Below are 24,942 nucleotides of genomic sequence, written 5' to 3'. Positions count from 1 at the left end.
TCTTGCCAGGGAGACCTCTCTCAAGCCGAGTAAAATGAGCCTGGAGGTGGTTCCTGGGCTAAGCATTACCCCACACCAGGGATCACCAGCAGAACAGAGAAGTTACATGAACATTCTACTCACTGACCGGACACTGTTGATGTCAGATTCATGTGTTTCAAAGGCCTGCACGCACTGGCCGGAGCGCATGTCCCACACCATGGCTTTCTTGTCACATCCCTATGAATGCAAAGTTACCGAGAGTTATGACCATTGCAAGGCCTGTCTACAGTCAGGCATGCGTTCTCGTTATGTAACAGAGCTGTTTACCTCCCATCGGTAAATGGCTGACAACATGCTTTTCTGAGACTAGCCTCACCTAAGAGTGCTTTCCTCAACCAATAAGCCCTGAGAAGATGAGCCTATGTCTTGGGGTGTGGGGGAGCAAGGGAAGGCACCCAGCTGTCCCCTTCAGCATGTTTTCTTCTTTTGCATCTCTCCAAGTGTGGGTGCAAACCCTCCAGAGCCTCCTCACTTTCCTTCTGGGCATTTGTCTCTTTGTTCTGTCCTCCCCTTCCTCCCTCCTCTTCATCTCTGCCTCCCTAGGCCCCGGGGAAGGGCAGGCATACAGTGGGTGCATGGTGGGTCCACCCCGCTTTGTCTCAGGTGCATGGGACAGCTGTGAGCGAAGGGGGAACACCAGCGCTCTCAGCACCGGTGCTGCTGGGCCACGTGCACCCCTGCAGCGGGCCGGCTGGGAGCCAGCACCTCGCCAGCTCCAGCTCTAGCTGTGGCCTCCAGCGAGTCACCGTCCTGGGCTTCCGCCTCACCACCTGTAACCCCTCTCTCTGGGTTGCCAACGTGACCCAGAGAATCATGAATGCAAGGTTTTTACATTATACTCTCCTGGATCTAGGAGCATTTGACACATTCCTGCCGAGCAATCCTGTTATCAAGCTTGGATAGTATAATGCAGACTCTCAATGGTCAAATAGAAGAAGCAACAGCTTGAAGTTGGTGTTCAAGTTGCTGGTTTCAACCTCAGGGAAAGGAGTGGGATGAAGTACCATAGCTGATATCTCAGAAATACCCAGTGTGGGGGTTCAGCGCTCTCATTATCTTTAATGAGAACGTGGACAAAGCAATCAGGAGTGTCTTCGAATCTTCTGAGGACACTAAACCCAATGGAGTTTAGTGCTCTGAAAGAGACGATATGATCTACAGTGATGTCAACAATTTGAAAAGACAGTGTAGTTGAGGAGAGATAAATACAGTTATTGAAAGGCACAGAAATGAAACACACACAGATGGAAGGTATACCCCAAGAAAAAATGGGGTTCGTGCTGATTACAGGCCACCGAGTCCTCGCCTGATGCCCAGCTCCAAGACGCAGGCAGCTCGGAGCCCAGGGCCCTGACGTCCTCCAGCTGCGGATAGCACGTGATGGTGTGTCCAGCACGCCCTCGCTCACCTCTCTCCTGATGAAAGCGAGACAGGACCTGAGCCAGGTCGGCCTGCTCAGTCCCCATTCTTACTCCTGGCTGTCCACAGAAACTCGCCCCTGCCATCTGCGTAACACACCGTCAACTCTTCCACCTAATATATTCCATGTCACATCCGGGGGGACTGGGGGTACGGGTGTGCGTTATGCCCAACTTACAGATGAGGAAATTCAGTCAAATAGCAAAGCCGGGACCCTAGTCTAGTGCTCCTCTGTGCCACCGTGGCCTTGTGTGCCTGACCCTGAGCCTTCAAATGCTCTGTTCCCTGTGCCCTGGGGTGGGAGGGTTGATGGCGACCGGCAGGGGTGAGGCAGGAAAGTGTCTCACAAGCCCCAAGCCCTGACCACACCACAACGCGGTGTCACCTCAGCGGCCATCTGACTGGCTTGGTACCTTTATGGCTCATCTCCAGTGCTCTCAGATGCTGACTCTGCTGTTTATTTGAGGAATAACATTTTTAAATGTGGCAGATATGCACCTCAAGTTGCAGCATTCACATGAGGAGAACATTCTGGATCCCACTGTAGACTGAATGTCAGCGGCAGAATGGGAGACCCTCACAGCCCCCCACTGTAACCGCCCACCACGCACTGCCACTGCTGTGGGAGCCGGGGGCGCGACAGTGAGCTGAGGACAATTCCTTCTAGAGAAACGTCCGATCTACTCCCTAAAAATGACAGGAATTGCCAACAGAATCCTCCCACGGAGACCAAGGACCGTGAGGGATTCTCCTCGGGTGTTTACCCCAGACACGAAGGTGTTGCCCGTTTCTGAGGGGGCCAGGTCCAGGCAGAGCACGTCAGCCCCGTGCCCATGGAAGCTCTGCAGCAGCTGCCCGCTCTCCACGTCCCACAGGGCACACGTCCCGTCGCCGCTCGCTGTCAGGATCTGTCCACAGAGAAGGGCAGGAAGACTGCTGTCATTGTGACCTCTGTGGGGGGAGTCACTCGGATGCTTAAAGCTGAACGGGGAAAAGGAGGCTCTTGGAACACACACACACACACACACACACGCACGCCTCGCTATATCTGGATTCAAGCACAGAAATATTTCTCCTGTGCTAAGGAAAAAAAGCTCCTTTGTGACGCCCTCGCTGTCCGTGAGATGTGTTTATGCGCCTGTCCTCCTCCGGAGTACGAAATCCAGCCGGCCTCCGCGCTGTCTCTGCAGAGCCCGGGGCCTGCCTGGCGTCCTGCACGAAGTGCTCTGCGAACATGTGTGGAACAGAACTGGCGTGGTCCCCACGAGCAGACCAGACACTTCAAGCGCTTCTCAGATCTCAACGTGCTCCCCAGCCACCGGGCTGCTTGCTCATAGTGCATCCGGGGTGGGGGCCCGAGACCCCGCAGTTCTCACAAACCCTCAGCTGACAGCAACGCTCATCACTGCACCCCGCCCGGAGCAGCACTGGACCCCGTCAGGCAGCATTTTGTGAGACCCGTGCCCCTGGGGCTGCCTGTCCCCAGAGCAGGGCAGTGCCCTAGATGGCCTAAGGCCCCTGAGAGGGCATACGCATGCCCTCACAGATTCATCAAGCATCTGCTGGGTGCTGACGACATCCAGGTGCTCTGCTAACAGGCACTCATTAGGGTTTGTGCAAAGATGGTGCCTCGGTCTCTGCTCTCCTGGAGTGCGGTTGAACAGAACGGGCCGTAGGACCCGCCACCAACCGGGTTCCCTGCCCCCGTGTTAAACAATCCCGAGCCCAGGCACACTCTCTGGTGCTCTGTCAGGCGGTACTGAGACCAAGCGAAAACAATCTAGCAGCTTGCTCAGGACGTACTGCTCCTGCAAGATCAGACTGCGAACCAACGAAACAACTGACTTACCAAGACTAACAGCTTGCTCACCCAGACTCAAGACCCTTCCCTTGCGGGGCTCACCAATCCAAAACTAGCGATGTTGTAGCCAGTTTCCTGCCTTGAGAGACCCACCTTAAAACCACCCAGCCCGGCCCCCCAAACCCTCCAAGTAGCCTTCCCTGATTTCTTCATTGTGAGATGCTATGGAGATCTGGCAGGTTGGGGTCCTCCCGAGCTGCAGGAGGTCTAGGAAGGTTTTGCTGCATAGCAAGTTTTTCTGAGGATCTCGGCAGACGAGACGGTGATGAGTCACAATACAGTGAGAAGTGCTGAGACCCAGGCAGGCCCCTGGGAGGGACAGCAAACCCACTCTCCAACATCTGAGCTCCTCTCCAAAGCTGAATGAGAGCTGGCCAGGTGGAGGCCTACCTCTGCGCAAAACGAGAGGTGTGAGGACTTAGCCTGCAGGCAAGACTGAGCTGTGGGAAGCTTCCAAGCGAGATGATAAGATCAAAGGCAGATTTTAGGAAAATGTGTCTAAGGTCTGTGCAGCCAACCCTCAAGCAGCTTCTTTTTTTTTTTTTTTTAAGATTTTATTTACTTATTTGACAGAGAGAGACACAGCCAGAGAGAGAGGGAAGTGGGGGAGTGGGAGAGGAAGAAGCAGACTCCCAGCTGAGGAGCCCGATGCGGGGCTCGATCCCAGGATTCGGGGATCACTCCCTGAGCCGAAGGCAGACGCTTAACGATTGAGCCACCCAGGCGCCCCCTCAAGCAGCTTCTGTAAACTTCTAAGTACAAAGGCCACCTTTGTGAGGGGAACCCTGCGGTGCCTGGGGGAAAGCATGGTGGGTAGAGTTAGGGTCACAGCCGGGTGTGTGTGTGTGTGTATGTGTGTGTGTGCATGTGTACGTGTGGCTTGGGCTCAGGCTGAGCACAGCTTCGTGGGGCTGGGAATAGGCAGCAGAGAGGCAGGGCTCCGAGCCTCTGGAACCCAGCTGATTGGACTGCAGAGCCCAGGGCAGCCTGTCCTGAGAAGCCATGGGCTGGGGGAGCCACAAGGGCTAAGCCCTAGATGGCACAGCCTCCCTGCACCCCACCTTCCTGCCGCTCATAGTGCCTGGATGAGGTGATAAGACAGTGCAGGAAGCGGCTCTGCAGCGTCACTGCCACACAGAGGGCCCTCTGCGGGTGGAGATTACCGAGGAAAGGAAACGAGCGCCAGGCTTAAGGACTGCTAGCGTTCCGTGCACCCACCGACTGCCCTGCACCTCCAAATTCCTCCTGCTGCTGGTTTCCTCTTCTCTCCTTCCTTCCTGTTCTCTTCCCTTCTCTCTTACATGCTGGGCCTAGCACTTACAAAGCATCTCCTTTTTCTCTGCAGGAGGGAAACACACTACAAGGAGGGGAATTTACTCCCAGCCTGGCCTGGTGCCCTGCCGGCTGCACCATCTTGGAGTTTCCTGCCAGGCAGTCTGGGGAGGCCTAGACTCTCCTTGCAGCTAGGAGAAGCCGCTTTGGAGCTCCTCCCTGGAGCAAGAGCTGGGTGAGTTCCAGAGAGCTTAGGCTTCTTGGGCGTGGCCCCCAAGGCCCTCCTCAAAGCTCCCACTCAGGGGCAGCTCTCAAATTTGGGGAATCTCCAAGGCTGCAAAGCTCCTGCTGCTGTTCATGGGACTCCCTCCATCCTTGGCTTCCTTCAAGTGGCCTGGTACACCCAACAAGATGACCTCGGCTGGTAAAAGCAGCTTGTGAATGCACAAGACTTGGACTGGGTCTTAATTTGGGTACTTATATTTTATAATCTGCTGTAATTCCCTTCGTTCTCTCCTGGCCCACACCCATTCCTGTCCTAACACTTGCAAGGGCCAATAATCTCCCATTTTTGGGGGGACATCCCAACAATCTGCTTTAAACAATTACCTCGGCCTAGCTCTTTAATTGGCGAATTTTCCACACCATATTCTCTAATCAAAGAAATGAATAGTTTTTAAAAGTTGTAAGCAAATTTTTTAAAAAAGATTTTATTTATTTGACAGAGACAGCCAGCGAGAGAGGGAACACAAGCAGGGGGAGTGGGAGAGGAAGAAGCAGGCTCCCAGCGGAGGAGCCTGATGTGGGGCTCGATCCCAGAACACCGGGATCACGCCCTGAGCCGAAGGCAGACGCTTAACGACTGTACCACCCAGGTGCCCCAGTAAATTTTTAATAGTAAAAAAATTTTTAAAATACTTTAAATATTTTTGTGAACTTCATTACGATATAAGTAAAAACTAAATTTAAAAACCAAATGCTCGGGTGTCCTGGTGGCTCAGTCAGTTAAGCGGCTGCCCTCACCTCAGGTTATGATCCCAGGGTCCTGAGGTCGAGCCCCACATCGGGCTCCTTGCTCAGTGGGGAGCCTGGAGCCTGCTTCTCCCCTGCCTGCCATTCCCCCTGCTTGTGCTTGCTCTCTCCCTCCGTCTCTCTCTGTGTCAAATAAATAAATAAAATCTTTAAAAAACAAACCAACCCAAACACTCACCCAATAAATGCACGAAACAGAACCTCTAACTTGCAGTCAGTCGTTTATTCTGGAATGTAGGGAATTTGTAGGTTTAACACCACAGTATTCTGTCAGCCTCTTGACTTTTTCTTTTTCCATCCTTGATCACCAAAATGGAAGGAAGCTTAAGGTTCATTAAGGCACCCAAACCAGGCCGTGCATCTGACTCACAAACCTAACATTTATTGATATTTACCAGGGGCTGAACTAAGTATTTTACATAAATCATCTCATCGAATCCTCGGAAGACCTTATGAGAGAGGAATGTACTACCATTCTCTCTTGAAGGTGAGAAAAAGAAAGCAGAATAAAACCTTGTTTAGGACTGACCAGCTAGAATACAGTGAAGGCAACGGGGCGCCTGGGTGGCACAGCGGTTAAGCGTCTGCCTTCAGCTCAGGGCGTGATCCCGGCGTTCTGGGATCGAGCCCCACATCAGGCTCCTCCGCTGTGAGCCTGCTTCTTCCTCTCCCACTCCCCCTGCTTGTGTTCCCTCTCTCGCTGGCTGTCTCTATCTCTGTCAAATAAATAAATAAAATCTTTAAAAAAAAAAAAAGAATACAGTGAAGCCAAGAATTGATCCCAGCCGTCTGATTCCAAGCCAAGACTTTTGCCCTGCTCTGTCTCCCAGAATGCATCCCACGGAGGTAGCCAGCAGGACCTTCTCTACCCTGGGCTAGCTGCTTGTTCAGAGGAAAGCACTTTCTACCTTACAGGGGCCACTTTAATCTCCACCTCCGGCACCTGTGGCAATACGGGGCGGGGGGGGGGGGGGGATGGGACTCCACCAGAGGGACTTCAGATGTCTGAAGACTCACTGTTCATGCATCCCTCTGAGCCTCCCTTCATCCACACTGTTTGGCTGCTCCTCGGCCACAAAGAGGTCTGGTTCTGGCCACGGCAGCCGTCCCGGGCCACAGTGCCCCCTACTGTACAGGTCTGTGAGAATCCTGGTCGCAAACAACAGGTGCAAACACTGCACCCCAAGTCCGAATACCCCTCTGCTCAGCAATTAAAGTTACCCAGTCACCGGGTCTCCCTGCCACCAGTCTCGCCTCCCCTTCTGACCTCAGTCAGCTGAAACCAGAGTGGGCCACGGAAGGCTTTAATCTGACTCAGATACTGTTCTCCTTAAACTCAAATCTGACCTGGCACCTGCAATGGCTCCCTGCCCATCCCTAGCATCAGGCCAGATGCAGGGGGCCCTGTGATCTGGCCCTGTCCACCTCTCAGGCTGCCTGTCCCCCTCTGGGCTGTCCTCACACTTCCCTGGCCACACCCTCTCCCTCCAAGCCTGGCTCAGGCAGCCCTTTGCAGCAAGTCTGCGACCACCCCTCCCGTTCTGAGTCTCAGCTTCCCCCGCTGTTCAATCACAGATGGTTTCCATGAAGGTCCTGAGAACAGACTGAGTGCGAGCGAGTCCACCCCCAGAACCGGTGGTATCCGGCAATGTGGGTGGTGGGCACCTGCGAAGATTTGCTAAATAGATATGAATGAATAAACTGAGGATCCTTTTATGACTTGCTAAGCAACTTGGTCAATGTTTTGAAGTTGTATTGTTTTCACCTTGTAGTTTATTCAAAGTAGGGAACAGATTGACTGTTGAAAGCTTTGTCTTTTGGCATTTGTTAAAACAAGTGTAAGCAGGTGCACTGAGGTGTATAAAGAGCACAACTCTGAAGCTCAGCAGCTTGTTTAAGTTTTACACACGTAAGCACGCTCGAACCACCACTCAGACTGAAAGACAGAAATTTCCACCCCCTCAGAATGTTCTCTGTTCCACTCCCACGACCACCAAGTCAATTAGAGGAGGATGATTAACGTGGTATCCAGTGTATCTCAGCTCTGTCATTAATTCATAGTCCTGACTTTCCCCATGTTTGATTTATTAAAAATAATAATGATAACCAATGGAAAACAACAGGAGGTTCTTCTTAGAGCCCGCTGCTAGAGCATACCTCTCCTGTTAAGGCACACACCAGGACAGCAACTCTTACACTGCACAAAACAGACTTTCAAACAAAGACTGTAACGAGAGACAAGAGCACTACATAATGACAAAGGGAAAAATGCAACAAGAAGGTCTTACCCAAGGAGGTGAAAGACCTGTACTCTGAAAACTATAAAACATCAATGAAAGAAACTGAAGACAACACAAACAAATGGGAAGAGATTCCATGCTCCAGAACCAATATTGTTAAAATGTCCACGCTACCCAAGGTACTCTACAGATTTAATACAATCCCTGTTAAAATACCAACAACATTTTTCACAGGACTAGAACAAACAATCCTAAAAACTTGTATGAAACCACAAAAGACCCCAAATAGCCAAAGCAATCTTGAGAAATAAGAACAAAGCTGAAGGTATCACAATCCTAGATTTCAAGAGAAACTACAAAGCTGTAGTAATCAGAGCATTATGGTATTAGTACAAAAACAGACGTATATCAATGGAACAGAATAGAGAGCTTAGAAATAAATCCATGCTTTTATGGTCAATTAATAGACAGGAAAGGAGGCAAGAATATCTAATAGAAAGAAGACAGTGTTTTCAACAAATGGTGCTGGGAAAACTGGACAGCTACATGCAAAAGAATGAAACTGGACCACTTTCTTACACCATACACAGAAAGTAAACTCAAAATTGGATTAAAGACCTAAACATGAGAACTCAAACCATAAAATTCCTAGAAGAAAACATAGGCAGGTATTTATTTGACATTGGCCATATAAACATTTTTCTAAATATGTCTCTTCTGCTAAGGGAAACAAAAACAAAAGTAACTATTGGTATTATACCAAAATAAAAGACTTTTGCACAGTGAAGGAAACCGTCAACAAATCATAAAGATAACCTACTGAATGGGAGAAGATATTTGCAAATGACATATCTGATAAGGGATTAATAGCCAAAATACAGAAAGAACTTATACAACTCAACACCAAAAGAGCAAATAATCCAAGTTAAAAATGGCAGAGGACTTAAATAGACATTTTTCCAAAGAAGATATACAGGTGGCCAAAAGATACATGAAAAGATGCTCAACATCATTCATCATCAGGGAAATGCAAAGGAAAACTACAGTGAGATATCACCTCACACCTGTCAGAATGGCTAGTACCAAAAACACAAGAAATAGGGGCGCCTGGGTGGCGCAGTCGTTAAGCGTCTGCCTTCGGCTCAGGGCGTGATCCCAGCGTTCTGGGATCGAGCCCCACATCAGGCTCCTCCGCTAGGAGCCTGCTTCTCCCTCTTCCACTCCCCCTGCTTGTGTTCCTTCTCTCGCTGGCTGTCTCTGTCAAATAAATAAATAAAATCTTTAAAAAAAAAAAAAAACAACCCACAAGAAATAACAAGTGTTAGCCAGGATGCAGAGAAAAAGGACCCTCTTTTTTTTATTTTTTTAAGATTTTATTTATTTATTTGACAGAGAGACAGCCAGCGAGAGAGGGAACACAAGTAGGGGAAGTGGGAGAGGGAGAAGCAGGCTCCCAGCAGAGCAGGGAGCCCGATGTGGGGCTCGATCCCAGGACCCTGGGATCATGCCCTGAGCCGAAGGCAGACACTTAATGACTGAGCCACCCAGGCGCCCCGAAAAAGGACCCTCTTGTACTGTTGGTGGGAATGCAAACTGGTGTAGCCACAGTGGAAAAAAGTATGGAGGTTTCTCAAAAAGTTAAAAATAGAACTACCCTACGATCCAGTAATTTCACTAGTGGGTATTTTACCCAAAGGAAATAAAAATGCTGATTAAGAAAGACGTATGCACCCTGTTCATTGCAACATGATTTATCATAGGCAAATTATGGAAGCAACCCAGGTGTCTATCCATAGAGGAATGGATAAAGAAGATGTGATATATACAGATATAGATACAGACAGACAGATATATGCACACATTGGAATATTATTCAGCCATAAAAAAGGACGAGATCTTGCCATTTGCAAAAATATGGATGGAGCTACAGATTATAAAGCTAAGTGAAATAAGTCAGAGAAAGACAAATACCACATGATTTCACTCACATGAGGAATTTAAGAAACAAAACAAAGGAAAAAAAAGAGACAAACCAAAAAACAAACTCTTAATACAGAGAACAAATTGGTGGTTGCCAGAGCGGAGGGATGGGTGAACTAGATAAAGGGGATTAAGAACACATGTGTCATGAAGAGCAGCGAGAAATGCACAGAATTGTTTAATTATTATACTGTGCATCTGAAACTAATATAACACTGTATGCTAACTATACTTGAATGAGGTCATAGTAATAATAATAATAGAGGGACACTGGCAAGCTTCCTCTCCTTGCCACCCCTCCTTCGTCCTCTGGCACTTGCCCAGCTCCCCGCGGGCTGACCCACCACACCGCCGCTCACGCACCTGCATGTCTGAGTTGGTGAAGCTGCAGGCCGACAGGTAGTTGGTGTGCATAGCGACAGACTTCTTTTTGGCAGCCATGTTTTCATTTTTGTCAAACGTCAGTGGATACACAGAACACTTATTATCCAAACCACTAGCACGGAAAGAAAGAAGGGTCAGGCGCTAACATAAGACAACAGCATGCCCATATACATTCTCCTTCACGCGAGCTGTTCAAAGTGTTTTCCTCTGGCAGCATGGTGTATTGTGAACTTTCCCCCCAACGTTGAAGATTTTCAAATGTACTGTAAAATTGAAAGAAAAATAGTAGAGTGAGCACCCAGTTCCCTTCACCTACATTCACTAACTTAGCCTTTTGTCACATTTGTGGGAGCAAATTCTGAGCCCATTCGAAGGGAAATGCAGACATGACATGTTACATCGAAATACTTCAATTTGCAAATTTACATTTTCTAAAAAAAAAAAAAAAAAAAAGAACATTCTCCTAGGTAGCCACTAGGTCATTATCACATCTGAGAGAACTAACACAAATTCCGTAACACGGTGTAATCAGCCATCCGTATTCAATCTTTCCCAGTCGTCCCCAGGATACAGGGCCCAATCAAGGTTCATATGTGGCATTCAGTTTTAATAGCTTTTTAAGATATTTTAATTTAGAACAGACCTTCCACTTCTGTTTTTGTTGTTCATGACAAGAGATCTAAGGCTGTCTTGTAGGAGGTCACATACTCGGGACTTGTCACATTGTTTCCTAATGGTCATATGCAAGTATAACATTTTAGGTAATCCCAGTATACAGGTGATGCTCGGTACTTCTTTCTTGCTGCTTCACTTAGGAGTTTTGTGATGCCTACTGTCTCAAGACTGGTGAGGCCGACTTTGATCGCTTGGTCAGGGTGGGGAGCACTAGATCTCTCCGTGGTAAATGTGACTTGCTTGTAATTAATTAGTAATAATTAGGGTTTGATACTTCGAGACCATGTGAATAGTCTGCTTCCCAACAACTTCTCATGCAATAGCTTTAGCATGATTACCGTAGTTTGAACCCAATATTATTTTAGGAGTACAAAATGGTGACCTTCTGATTTGATCATTCCTTCTGCATGTATTAGTTGATACTCTTCTGTAAAGAAAAAGTCCCCCTCCCTCTCAGTATCACTGTACACCCATGGACTCTTTTTTCTCTTCAACTCTGTTATGGGCCATTACTGTCATTACTCCATGTGATGCTCACATTGTCCCACAATTGGACAGTGGAGGGCCCTTTCAAGCAGCCCCTGTTTCTGACGGATAGGACCCTATTGGTCCTTGAATGTTTCCTTGCTTTCTGGAACAAGAAAATATCCTAGGCTCACTTTATCCTTTTCCTGCTCCAGACCTACAGTCAACCTTACTCCAAGGAGCCCAGCTTCCTTTTAATGAGCAATGACATTTAGGAGGGGCACTCTCTTCTGGCGCCCTGGGGATACTAGGGGCCCCCTGAGCCTTTCCAACTGCTCAAGGGGGCAGGTGTGGACCTGGGAAGTCTCTTACCAGTAATTCATAAGCTTGTGAGTGAGAATGATTTGCAGTTAGGCTGTGGCATTGAACCAGCATGCTGTGGACGCTGGGCTTCCCCAGACCCTTGGGGTGGGAGGCGTTCTCCTGTGCCGAAGCTTCAGAGGAATTTCTATAGCTCCACTGGGATACTCATTACTTAGGGTTATTTGCATCTGAAGTTGAATCTCAGCTTTAGTATCTAACTCATTTTGTGATCTTGGCTATGTTTTTTTAGGTTCTCTGAGCCTCAGTTTCCTCAACTATAAAATGGAGTGGATCCCACCCACGATCACAGGGGGCTGTGTGAAGATTCTCTAAAGAGTTCAGAATGGCCCCTGACACACAACAGAGTCTTAGGAAGTGGTCATCACTGTTATTTTTGTATTCCACTTGCTTGGAGGCCGGCATGTGTCCTATGCACCTTTAAATTCCCCAGGACACCTGGTCCAGTGCCTTGTGAACCGTTCATATCACGTATGCAATACCCGAGTGAAGTCTTCTTTCGGATATGGCTTTCAAATAAAAAAATACTTACTTATATATAAATAAAGGCATTTAACACTTTTTTTTTTTTTTTTTGAGAAGGGGATTGTGTCAATACTGTTGGATTTTAGCTTTCAAGTTTGGAACCAACTAAGAAACAGACCCATCAGTCAGGCAGATGGAGATAAATATATCCCTGTTAGTCTCTAAAAAAAAAAAAAAAAAAAAGAATGGAGAGAATGTGGTGAAGGAGTGGGTTTGTGTGATCACGGAGTTACAGGGCTGTCACAAAGCCATGGCTGAAAAACATCACATTAGGTCATCACTAGATAACTAGACAAGTTAATCCGCAGTGGCTCTCGGCAGTTCTAGGGAAGGTCTGAGCAGATGCTTTTGTCTAAGATGGGGATTCAGTTTGACTCAGTTTAGTTTTCTTTTAAAGCTTTTATCTGAGAGAAAGAGAGAGAGAGAGCACGAATCGGGGAGGAACAGAGGGGAGGGGAGAGAGACAATCTCTCGAGCAGAGTTGGAGCCCGAGGCAGGGCTCGATCGCACAACCCCAACATCATGACCCCAGCCAAAACCAAGAGTTGGTTGCTCAACTGGCTGAGCCACCCAGGTGACCCTGCTCAGTTTTGTTTTTGATGCTCTTTCCTCATCCACTGGACCCCATATTTTATTATTTTTTTAAAGATTTTATTTATTTACTTGAGAGAGAGAGTGAGAGAGAGAGAGCGCATAAGCTGGGGCAGCGGCAGAGGGAGAGAGAGAGAGAAGCAGGCTCCCCGCTGCACAGAGAGCCCGATGTGGGGCTCCATCCCAGGACCCCAGGATCATGACCTGAGCCAGAGGCAGATGCTTAACCGGCTGAGCCACCCAGGCATCCCTGCTCAGTTTAGTTTTAATGCTCTTTCCTCGCCCACTGGGCCTCGTATTTTAAATATTTGTTAATATTACACCAATATTTACACCTTGAACTCCCTCCGCTTTTGTTCCCTAACAAGCTGGGAGGCAGCCAGTGCAGGCACTGACCTCATGTCAGGGCCGGGAGACAGATATGACAGAGATGAAGGCACCAGCCATTCCTCCTCTCTGAGGAAGCTGTCACCACAAACCTGTCTACCCGGGCCTTGAAAAATTATTCTCTTCCCTGCTTGCCCCTCGCCCTCATGGAAATTTTCCCACTGGGTTCAAACAAGAAAGAGCTGACAGATCATGTTCCAAACTACGGTTAAAGACATTGTTCACGGGGCGCCTGGCTGGCTCAGTTGGTTAAGCGGCTGACTCTTGATTCTGGCTCCGGTCCTGCTCTCAGGGTCAGGAGATGGAGCCCCGCACTGGGCTCTGAGCTCAGCAGGGGGTCTGCTTGAGAGTCTCTCCCTCTGCCCCTCCCCCTACTTGTTCATTCTCTCTAAAAAAATAAAAACAAAAAAATACATTGTTCACTATGTTATTATATCCATTGCATATTGCAGAATGATCTACCCAATATATTCTTCTTGTAATATAGACCCAGATACCTGATATCTGAGTATAAAATACTGAGAAATGATGTAACTCCTTCAACTCTATGCAACTGCTAACATTCATGCCCCGTTAGAAACATCTCACCCCAGGGTTTTTTAAAAATGTAGAGTACTGATTCTAATAAGAACTGATCTTACCTAACGAGAGGTCAGCTTTTGCCCTGGGCTGCTGGGAGGTCTCTGAGCCCCTGGAACGGCTGCCTGACGGGGAACAGCTTTGGCTCGCACAGTCTAGCAGCGTGATTTACGACGGGGGCTTCAGGGCACACGCTGTGCGTTCTGACCTCCTCAGAGGACCAACTACAGGTACGAACCTAAACTTCTAGGACACCCTGGAGACTGAGGGTCAGCCACAGGGGCCGTGTGTGACCGAGCCCCGGGGAAAACTCTGGACAGCAGAGACTCCGGCGAGTGTCCCTGGTTGCTACACTCTGTGTATCATCACGCGTGGCGGCCAGGAGGAGGTAACGTGGCGACGCCACGGGGAGGGGACGACTGGAAGCTCCAGGTTTAGACCCCGCCTAGACTCTGCCCTGGGCACCTCTTCCTTCGGCGCGTCCTAATTTGTATCCTTTCACCGTGATAAAACGGTGAGCCTAAGTATAGCACTTCCCTGAGTTCTGTGGTTGTTCCAGCAAATTATCAGACCTGAGGGTGGTTGTGGGGGCTCCAAGTTTGTGGCTGATATCGGAAATGACAGAAGTTCTGTGGGGACGGCACCTTCTAACGATACAGCTGGCTGAACTCCTTTACACTTACCTTACTGTGTGTGTGTACACACATATATAAATCCATGTGTTACATACATAGGATATATATAAACACACATATACCTATCTATATCACGTGTGTATGCGTGTCTTTTATTTTGCTTACTTCGTATCCTTTCAAGAAGTAAATGGGAATGAATTTTAGATAAATATTACCCTTCAGTTATAAAATGGAAATACAACCTACTTTTGAATTATTTAAAAAATTAGAAAATATGAAATATATGTGTGTGAACATGGGTTCCAAAGGCACATGGGGTCTTGGCAAGTGGACAGCGAATGGAAAGATGCCCCCAAACAGCCACCCAAGGGGAGGGACATTGAGGATGACCACTGGTGTGACTCTGGCTGGAGAAGGCCCGAACTTTTTGCTTGGAGGCCGAGGGTTTTCTTACTTACTTACTTGTCTGTCTATCTATCTATCTATCTATCTATCTATCTATCTATCTACCTACCTACCTACCTGACAGAGAGACAGAGAGCACAAGCAGGGGGAGCAGCTGAAGCAGAGGGAGAAGCAGACTCCTGACGTGGGGCTCATTCCCAGGACCCTGAGATCATGACCTGAGCCAAAGGCAGACGCCTAACTAACTGAGCCACCCAGGTGTCCCGGGTTTTTATTTTTGAATTAAAATGCCTTTCTCCTGATTATAAAAATAACATATGTGTATTTTTAAAAATGGAAAAGCATAAAAAAAGGAGAAAATTACAAAAAAAAAAGAAAACCCCCATCGTCCCACCATGCACAAAGAACTACTATTGGATTTTTTGGTATCGTTCATCACAGCCTTGTTAATGCCTCTTTTCTAAACATGGCTGGGATCCCACGGTAGAGATATTTTCCAGAATTGTTTAACGCAGGGACAGGGAATTATGTTGGTTGCAGTTCTCGCTGCCAACTCTGTTAAACTGAGCTCTAGGAGAATAGAGAATAAAACACCATCTTCCTAGCAACCTGGATGTTCTTTTCACTTACTGGGATTAAGAAATTTCCTTTTTAATGGTTGTATAAAATATTCCCTTCACTTCATGTCCCACAATTCACTTAATAATTTCCTTTGATGGACATACGATTCCTCCCTACTCCCCTCCTCTTTTTTTGCTTTATTTTAACTAATGCTACGATAAATATTATTGCTCATATGGCTTTTCTATATCCTGGATCATTCCTTTCAAACAAGCTCTTAGGTATGGAATCACTAGCTCAAAAGTTACACATTTTTCAAGGCTTCTGTTCGGATACACACTACTAGCATGTTTTCCAAAGTGTCTGCACCAATTTATAGCTCCCACCGACAGCATTTGAGAGTAGCGGAGGCAGGTTTGAAACCTAAGCTCTTGTCAGTCTGTAGTGAAAATAAGTATGAAAGAGATTTGTGTGGTTTCTTTCTGGATGAAGTTCAGAGAGGAACTGAACACCTCGCTTAACCGGTAAACAACAAAAACAGAAGTTCGAGTTTGTCGGCTTGTTTTTGCCCACCGAGCAGCGTTCTACCAAGCCGCCTGGCCCCTCCTTACCCGCACGCAATGGCGCATCCCGACGGGGCGTACGCACAGGCCATCACCCACGTGCAGGGCATGGTGACAGCGTGCTCCTGAAACACAGAACGCAAGCTTCACAGAAGGCACGAGCAGCACTTCTACACAAAGGTATTAATGTTTAGCTTTTGCAAAATGAAATGACCAGAGCTCCTGCTAACCCCCGTTACCATTTCAAAGGACAGTGGCGTGGGGTGAAGATCAGCTTGAGACTGGCGAGGAAATTCGGCCCCCCCCAGAATCGGCCAAAGCGAATGTCACATATTCCAAAAGCTAAAGATCTCTGCCACCAAATGATGCCCTTAACGTTTACTTCTCTCGCTCTTTCTTAAAGATTTATTTGAGAGAGAGAGCGAGAGAGAGAGCGTGAGGGCACAAGCACAGGGAGGGGCAGAGGGCAAGAATCCTCACTCAGACTCCCTGCCGAGCAGAGGGCTCAATCTCCTGACTCAGGAGATGACGACCTGAGCCAAGGCCAAGAGTCGGATGCCCAACCGACAGCAGCACCCAGACGCCCCTGCTTATTTCTTGTGACACTCCCCTGGTTCTTCTGGACGAGTACTGGGGCTCAGTTTCTTCGAAAGGTCTGTCTGAATTTCACTTCCTTTATATGTTTTACCTTAGTTACTCAGTTTCCCCCTATTTTCAAAATCTATTCTTAAATGATTCTACATGGACGTTATGTTTATTGCCCTGTGAGTATACAAGAGCCTCTGTCCCCTGTGGGTCCTGAAACCATTCCTGGGAAGGCCTGAGAGGAGGCGGGGGAGGGCAGGGTGATCTTGAATTGTGCTCACAGATGACAGGGCCCCTGTAACATGGAAGCAATGAGAACTAGGTATAGCAGTTCCTACCCCTGGCTGCTGGTCGGGTCCCCCCCATTCTCTCCTGCATGCCACAGGCAACAAAGCCACAATTCAAAACCTTCTGCGTCTGTAGTCTTATTTCCATGACAGACACGGGCCCTGGTTCCCAGTTCCAACGCCAGCAAGATGTGCAGCCCCACGCAGGCCTGCCACTTGCCCTCCCTCAGTCTCTCCCCATTGGTGAAGGGAGAAGACGGGACTAGATGATTCCAGCACATTCCAGTGCTGGTCTTCTTTCCCGTTATGATTCTCTGTGTTTTTGTGGGGGAAACACGGGCCCTGATACTGCTCATGGAAATTCTGTCACTCACAATCTACAGCCTTTCAGATGCCTAGAATAATCCACTGCAGCAAATGGCCACTCTCAGCACAAGGCACCCCAGGCCCCCTTCTTTACCAGTAGTAACTACGTTCCCTGCCAGGGGCCACAGTGGCAATACCATGGCTCCCCAGAAATCGGTCGGGTGTGCTCTAGGACATGCTAAGGCTGAAACAGAAGCACCAAAACCCCACACACTCCTGAAGATGCTAAGGTGAGCTGGGAGAAGCCGAGGCTTCCGGGGTGGGGGGTGCTGGAGGGGAAAGCCCCTTGCAAACTGTTAAGTGGCCATCTTTACTATTCCCCAGGGGCCTGACCATTAGGGACTCTGCTCCAAAGGACGGTTCTGGGGCCCGTCCATCAGGTTGTGCAGCATCTGCCCACCACGACACTTCCTAAACACATTCGACAATGCAGGATATGGGTGCTGTTCCGCTTGAGGCAGATACGGGTCTCTTTGTCTTATACAGCGACAGAGAAGACCTTCTTTACAAGTAAATAGCAGAACCAGTATTGAATACACAACAGTGGTTACCGTAAACGGCAACACGATGCAGGCTTGTAAGCGCACCTCCACAGGGATGTGGCCTGTCTCTTTAGTTACGAGTCTAACTGTTAGTTAGATTTGGAGCCGAGCGAGTCTGGTCAAAGACACAGAGGGCAGAGGAAGCTGGGGATTCAGGAACCTCTTACCACCCCTCAGAAGAAAAATAATACACGCGTGCGTGAATGTGACGAGTTTTGCAGGCCGGGCCCTTTCTGGTTTTAGTGTTAGCATCCTCTCTGCTGGCTCTGCATGCTCCTGCCTGGGGAGCGCTCTCAGCTCAAGAGAGGAATGGACACCGCCGAGGGCTGCTGAGCTGTCTCAACACAGACGGGCTTTCCTGGGGTTTCCATCCCCAGGTGGGCCCCGAGAAGCCGGATGACCATGACTGGGGGTATCTGGAGGGGAAGAGGCCAGGGCTGGGTGCTGAGGTGCTGCTCAGTGCACCAGGGACCACCTCTTACCTTGTTAGTAGTGAAGGAATCCCACACGATCACCTTCCCGTCCTGGAGGGAAAAGAGTGAACAGCTTAGCAGTGGTCAGCCAGTCCTCACAGGTAACTGCTGAGAACTGCTCAGAAGAGCTGGTCTGGCTGGGCAGTGTGCAGGGGACAGCCAGGGTAAGTATCCAGGTAGTCAAGAGCCTCCAACCGATCTTTGACCAACTGAGGAGAGAACGGGGGGCCTGATCTGTCCAGCCTGATTAAAGGCTCAGCGCCCGCCGCGCTACTCCTTGGGGAGCTACAAAGCAACGCTCAAGGACTTCTATACCACCTGGACACCGAGCACTCACTCTTGGTACCTTGTCATGGCCCACCATGCCCTGCCAAGAAGCTATACAGGGGTGAGACGAACCTCAAATTACCTCGAGGTACTTGCCAGGTAACTACTGGTCTCTTCCTTTCTCCCTCACCACCTCCCCCAGCCCCCTGGCTACTGTGCCCCATGCTCCCCGTGTTCCCCACACGCTGTGTCAGAGCCCCACCCTCATTCCTGGCCCTCACCTCTGGGCTGTGCGAACCTGCCATCAGTCTAACCTCCCCACCCTGACATTTCACACCGATGCTGAGAACAAGGTGAGACTCCAGTCCGGGGGCGGGGAGGGGGGTCGGGGGTGCGCTCTGGGCTGGTGATGCCACCTTCACCGTAGCCGCTGCTGCAGCCCACCCTGGGGCTGTGCGGAGTCACCATGATGTTGTGTATGTGTAATACAAACCCACACAGCCCTGGTCCCTACAGTGTAGTCACCTGCCCAGCACGTGGTGTGCGGGTCCTCTGGGCCCCCCCCCGGCTCTGCCTGACAGAGGAAGAAGACGGCTGAGTCGGCTTCTGTAATCACTGGTTTCTGTAATCACTGAAGCCATTCGGAGCCAAATCTGAACGACGAGGTGGGGGTGGGGTAAGAGGTGGCACTCAGGGGCACAAGCAAGGTCTGATTATCCAAAGTGACACGGCTGCTTTCTTTGCATGACCCACTGTAAGATTTCCATGTTCCCGCTGCGTGTGGCTGATGGGCCCAGGAACAAAGTCAAGGTGGGCAACCTGGGGCTTTCAGAACTCCTAAGCACACTGGTTCTTCTAGTCTAATTTCTCTGACTAAACGCGCAAACACCACATATGGCGTCGATTAGGTAACAGGGCAGAGAAGGGGGAAGGAGCTCCAGGCTTGTACCTTGGGGCCCTCCACACCTGGAGCCCGGCTTGCTGTGCCGGGGAACTGACTCTGTGCGCGGCCTGAGCTGGCGTTCCCTCTGGCGGCTTCCTCCACCATGCTGCCTGCCTGCTTGCCTGTCCCCACTGCCTACCCACTGTGTGCTCTGCAGAGAAGAAGGCAGCCAAGAGGCTAAAATCAGCCATAAAACCAAATGTGGGCCTCTCCACGAGCACAGATTTATACACCAGGGGCCCATGTACCTGGCGAGACCGCCTCCACCCCAAGCCCTACCCCACGCAGTCAGGCTGATTAATCTCCTGCCTTCAAGGGAGAAGGGCTGCTCTGAGTCACTCCGTCTGCTCCAGAACGTTCCTGCTGTTTGAGCTTTCTCCCACACCCACCCCACTTCTAGTTTTCTCCGCCTTAGAGCTGGATGGATGGAGCCAGTCAGTCGTGCTCCTCCTCCCTCTTTAATAAGAACAGTGCATGAGTGACAGAAAATCCTACATATATTCTGATGTTAAGGCTTAAAAAAAGTCAAGAAGGCTAGGTAACAACATGTATATCTTGGTAACTACTTTGTAAAAAAAAAAAAAAAAAAAGTCTGGAAAGTAATGCCCTAAAATAGTAATAATGGTTGGGACAGGGTAGTGGGAGTAAAACCTTTTCTTAGTTCTCTTTTTCAGCGTCTCTTGAATGTGGTAAAATACATAAGAGATCAATGTTTTACGAACCTAAAAGCAAGTACAGCGTGACCTATTAGACCTACAGGTAATACAGGAGATTAATAACACCCGTCCTTACCAAACACAGCCTGACACACGTTAGAGTGCGTGGGTTATTCAGATTATGTACCGTTTCTATATTTAAAAGGGCTACTAAAAAACCCAAAATCGTCCTTTGGAAAAGCTGGGCTGAAGGTAGCGATGGGGGGGGGGGAGTCCAAACTGTCCCTAAAAATATAGGACTTCAGTTAATAATTTTACATTCAATGCATGTTACATCCAAATAGACATAACAAGCACCAGCCTCCTGATAGTCCCACTTTTGTAGAGACCCTCCCCCCATAATGTCAGGGTTGGAACCCAGCAGAAGTGATGGAATGTCACTTTGGATGGCGTGGCTCCGGCCTCCATCTCCCTCTCTTGCTCTGGGGAAGGCCAGCTACCATCTTGTAAGCAGCCCTATGGAAAGGTCCATATGGTGAAGAACTAGGGCCTCCAGCCAATGAGCCATTTTGGAAGCGAGTTTGTGCCCTAGTTGAGCTGTCCCGTGGCCACGGCCCTGACCAACGTCTTGACTGTAAACCCATGACAGATTCTGAGCCAGAACCACCCAGATAAGCTGCCCCAGACTCCTGGCTCTCAGAAACCATGTGAAATAATAAATATTTGTTGTTTTTAAGTTGCTGAATTTGGAGGTAATTGTCATGCAGCAATAGACAACACGAATACATAAGGTGTGAAATAAACTATGTCAACTAGATAAAACGAATGAAAAATTATACTTACAAAAGATTTATCTTAAATTTTTTCTTTAAGGTATAAAAAGAGTTCAGCAACACTTAAACTGAAAGAAGCCACAACCACTTAAGGCCTCAATGTACGGGGGGGGAGCCCCCCACTATCTAAAAAATGGTTTCATTCACAAATAAGCCCTGAAGTATGCTCAGGAAAAAAATAATCTCAAATGGCTTCTCAAGTACAGTTCACGTTTCAGTTATTACCATAACTCCAAATCTACCCAAATTAGTGACGTTCTACAGTATGCGAGAGAGTTCTTCACTTCTGCCAACTCCTGTCCTGCGGAGAATAAGCAGAGTCATAAAGAGCAGACAGGCTTTTTGAAAAGGAAAAGCTCTCTTTCTTCTTTAGCTATCAAGTCAGTCACTTGCTCACCCTCGCAGAGCAGGGGCCACATACCTGGGATGAGCTCACGATCCTTCTCTTGTCTTTGCACCAGTCCATGCAGAGAACCTTGTTCCCATGGCCTTTGAGGGTCCTCCTGGTCTTCATGACAAACTGCCCCAGAGCTTCCACCCGCTCGGCCACCTGGTGCACTGGAAGGACAGGCTACAGTCAGTTCCGTCACCAATGACCAGATTCTGAGCCATATGCTGGCAAAGGGATGGCGCTGGTCTGTCTCTGGTTCTCCTGGGTTTTTTTTTTTTTTTTTTTAATTTACTATTACGCCTTCATAATGCTCTCTCTTTTAAACTCAGGAGAGAGTAGAGACAACACTGTCATTCCGTCTTCGTGTTTAATACCCCCCATCTTTCAAAGCATTTCCACCTGTGTGCTGAGGGATCAACGGCGAGACCACCTCATACACAGAGACGATATGCCTTCCACCACACAGAACTCTCCCGCTGAAGGGCTACAGCTCTGAGGGGGGCAGAGCGAGCAGCAGAGGGAGACCATTGTCCCCATTTAACAGGTGAGGAGACTGAGGCTCACAGAGGTTCTCTGGCTAAAACAAGTTCATACAACCAACTGGGAGTGAAGCTGGGGCTTCGGGTTCTTTTACCCACCTTTCCAATCACAAGGAAAAGTGACTTTGCAAAACTGTCCCATTAGGCGGCAGAATGTGCCCCCATGCTGCTTGACAGCAGGCACTGTGCCTCCTTGGGGCGCCTGGGTGGCTCAGTCATTAAGCGTCTGCCGTCGGCTCAGGGCATGATCCCAGGGTGCTGGGATCAAGTCCCGCATTGGGCTCCCTGCTCTGCTGGGAGCCTGCTTCTTCCTCTCCCACTCCCCCTGCTTGTGTTCCCTCTCTCGCTGACTGTCTCTCTCTCTGTCAAATAAATAAATAAAATCTTTAAAAAAAAAAAAAAAGTCCAAACACATGACCTAGAGGAGCAACCCACACCAGGAGAACCTCCAAAAAGGAATCTCTCAGGGGCCAGACCCACAGCCTCTTTCCTGAGTCTGTCACTGAGGAGTCCCAGAAGGAGCCATATTTCCATGAAGAGACCGTCATGTCCCGGCCCCACATCCAGAGGTGAGGAAACTGAGGCTGGGGGACCCCACGGCTTCGCCCCCTCGTGCAGTGTCACTGCCCTTCTGGTTAGAGACTGTGCCAGAAGGAAAAACTGGGGCTAACCACTCCCCCACTTCTCCTTCCTCCAAACCTCCCAGGTGGGCCTTTCCCCCAGGCAGGTGAGAAGGAGGGAAAGGAGCATCCGAGGCAAAGGCCAGGCCCAGGAAAGTGTGGTGTCTCAGCACAGCAGCGCACCGTGGGGGATGTGAGGCAAGGTGGCTGGCCGTCTTCCTTCCCAGGAGCTGCTGCCCCTTGCTGGGAAGTGCCACCTCCCTCACAGAAACGGGGCAGGGACGGCCAGACTGCACTGTGATTGAAGCCCGTGACAACAGGGCCCCTTCTCAGAAGTCCTCCCTCCCTCCCCTCCTCTCTAAACGCTGCCTTGTGTATTTCCTAAACACAAGGACCTCTCTCACATAGCCACAGTACATTACCAAAGCCAGAAAATTAACACTGCAACAAGGCTGTGTCCAATCTATAGACCTTATCGAGATACTCTCCGTCGTCCCAATATCATTACAGCAAAAGAAAATCCAAGACCATGTGCTGCCCTCAATTGCCACGTTTCTTTAGTTTCCAGCTATTTAGTTTCCATGTGGCCTTGTCTGCTGCTTCCTCAAGATCAGAGGCAGCTGATACGTATTTGCAGGAACGCCAAGACGGATGCTGAGTCCCCACCAGCGCGCCCCGTCAGGAGGCACCTGCTGTCCGCTGGTCCCGTCACTGGCGCTGTGCACACGGACCATGCAGTTCAGGTGGTGTCTGCGGGTTTCTTCACTGGAGTTCCCATTTTGCCTTTTGTAATGAAACGGTGTCCTGTGGAGATGTACTTTGAGCTCCACAAATACCCCTTCACTCTTCAAACTCGAAAAGCCTCGTTTTAACATCCGTTAATGCTTCTTGTCTGAAGGGGTGATGATGATGGTTGGCAAGTGACTCTCCTAATTCATCATTCCTTCTGCGTTTTTAGTTCGCTTTCTAATAAAAGGAGCTTCCCCTCCTCTTCGGTATATTTATTCATCCATTTATATTAGATGGCCTCAGGGATTCTTACCTCATTCAAGGGGTTATAATCCTTTAGCATTATTATTTATTTTCATGCTCAACTCGTCGCTGATTTGCTCAGTGGGAGCCCCATCAAGCAAGCGCCCAGACCTGGTCCCTATCGTTCTTCAGGCATTTCTTACTCCAGGCTCATGTTCTTTCTCTGCTCTGGCCCAGGAATCAGCCACTTCTCCAAGACGTCTTGGTTTTGTTTAGTTGCCCATTTCTTTGTGATAAAAGAACAGAGTGTGAACAAGTTAAAGGTCTCTGTGAAAACCCAAACTATAAAAAATCCTTGCTGAACTATAAGTACTCTGTGAGGGGCGCCTGGCTGGCTCAGTCGGCGGAGTGTGCAACTCTTAATCTCCTAACTGTAAGGTCAAGCCCTACTTAAAAATAAACTCTTAAAAAGAAAAAGTACTACATGAATGTGCAATTATTATGCTATCACCTCTGCTAATTATGTGCAATTATTATGCTATCACCACTGCGTTCTTTATTGCCACAAATGGCACACTTGTTTTTTTACAGATACATTCTTAAAAACATACTGAAAATAGCTTAAAGACAGCAAATTTTCTTTCTTTCTTTCTTTCTTTCTTTCTTTCTTTCTTTCTTTCTTTCTTATCTTGGGTTTTATCTTTATTTTTTATTTTTTTAAATAATTTTTATTTTGTTATATTAGTCACCATACAGTACATCCCCAGTTTTTGATGCAATGTTCCATGATTCATTAGTTGTGTATAACACCCAGTGCACCATGCAATACGTGTCCTCCTTACTACCCATCACCGGCCTATCCCAGTCACCCACCCCCTCGCCTCTGAAGCCCTCAGTTTGTTTCCCAGAGTCCACAGTTTCTCATGGTTCATTCCCCTTTCTGTTTACCCCCCCTTCATTCTTCCCTTTCTTCCCCTAGGGATCTTCCTAGTTCTTATGTTCCATAAATGAGTGAAACCATATGATAATTGTCTTTCTCTGCTTGACTTATTTCACTTAGCATAATCTCCTCCAGTCCCGTCCATGTTGCTGCAAATGTTGTGTAATCGTTCTTTCTGATGGCTGAGTAATATTCCGTTGTATATATGGACCACATCTTCCAAATATATGTTCAGGTTGATAGTTTTCATGACTATATTTGGTCATGATTCTAAGATTGGATTGTTGTTTGATGAAATCATATCAGTTACATGTTGAGTAAACCAGAAAAATTAAAAAAGCATTTTTATATACTAAGAATTGTGTAGACATTTCCAAAAAAATTTTAAAGTTAAACTTTACATTTAGTGTATGTTTTATGAAAAGTAAGTTCTCAATAAGTTTAAAATAAATAAAAATAAAAAATAATTTATTAGTGCATTTATTTTTCATATCTGTGGCTTTGGAGTAACTACCATTTCTCTTCAGTTTC

The 24,942-nt window shown here is 48.3% G+C and overlaps 1 protein-coding gene across 2 annotated transcripts in view; it reads right to left on the bottom strand.

Moving 5' to 3' along the window:
* Positions 1-24,942, bottom strand: part of GNB5 (G protein subunit beta 5) — a 70,979-nt gene that overhangs the window by 8,515 nt on the left and 37,522 nt on the right. For both annotated transcript variants that reach the window (XM_040620627.1, XM_040620628.1), the window contains exons 2-7: positions 21,371-21,507; positions 18,260-18,301; positions 16,046-16,122; positions 10,210-10,342; positions 2,226-2,369; positions 128-219 (exon numbers count right to left, since the gene is read on the bottom strand). In XM_040620627.1, the coding sequence (XP_040476561.1) occupies positions 128-219; positions 2,226-2,369; positions 10,210-10,342; positions 16,046-16,122; positions 18,260-18,301; positions 21,371-21,507 (625 nt within the window). The remainder of the gene's footprint in view (positions 1-127; positions 220-2,225; positions 2,370-10,209; positions 10,343-16,045; positions 16,123-18,259; positions 18,302-21,370; positions 21,508-24,942) is intronic.

This window comes from Ursus maritimus, unplaced genomic scaffold (assembly GCF_017311325.1).
Source record: "Ursus maritimus isolate PB19 unplaced genomic scaffold, ASM1731132v1 scaffold_35, whole genome shotgun sequence".
Taxonomy (NCBI): domain Eukaryota; kingdom Metazoa; phylum Chordata; class Mammalia; order Carnivora; family Ursidae; genus Ursus; species Ursus maritimus.
Note: the sequence above shows the minus strand (reverse complement) of the source record. Positions and strands in the feature narration are given on the sequence as shown.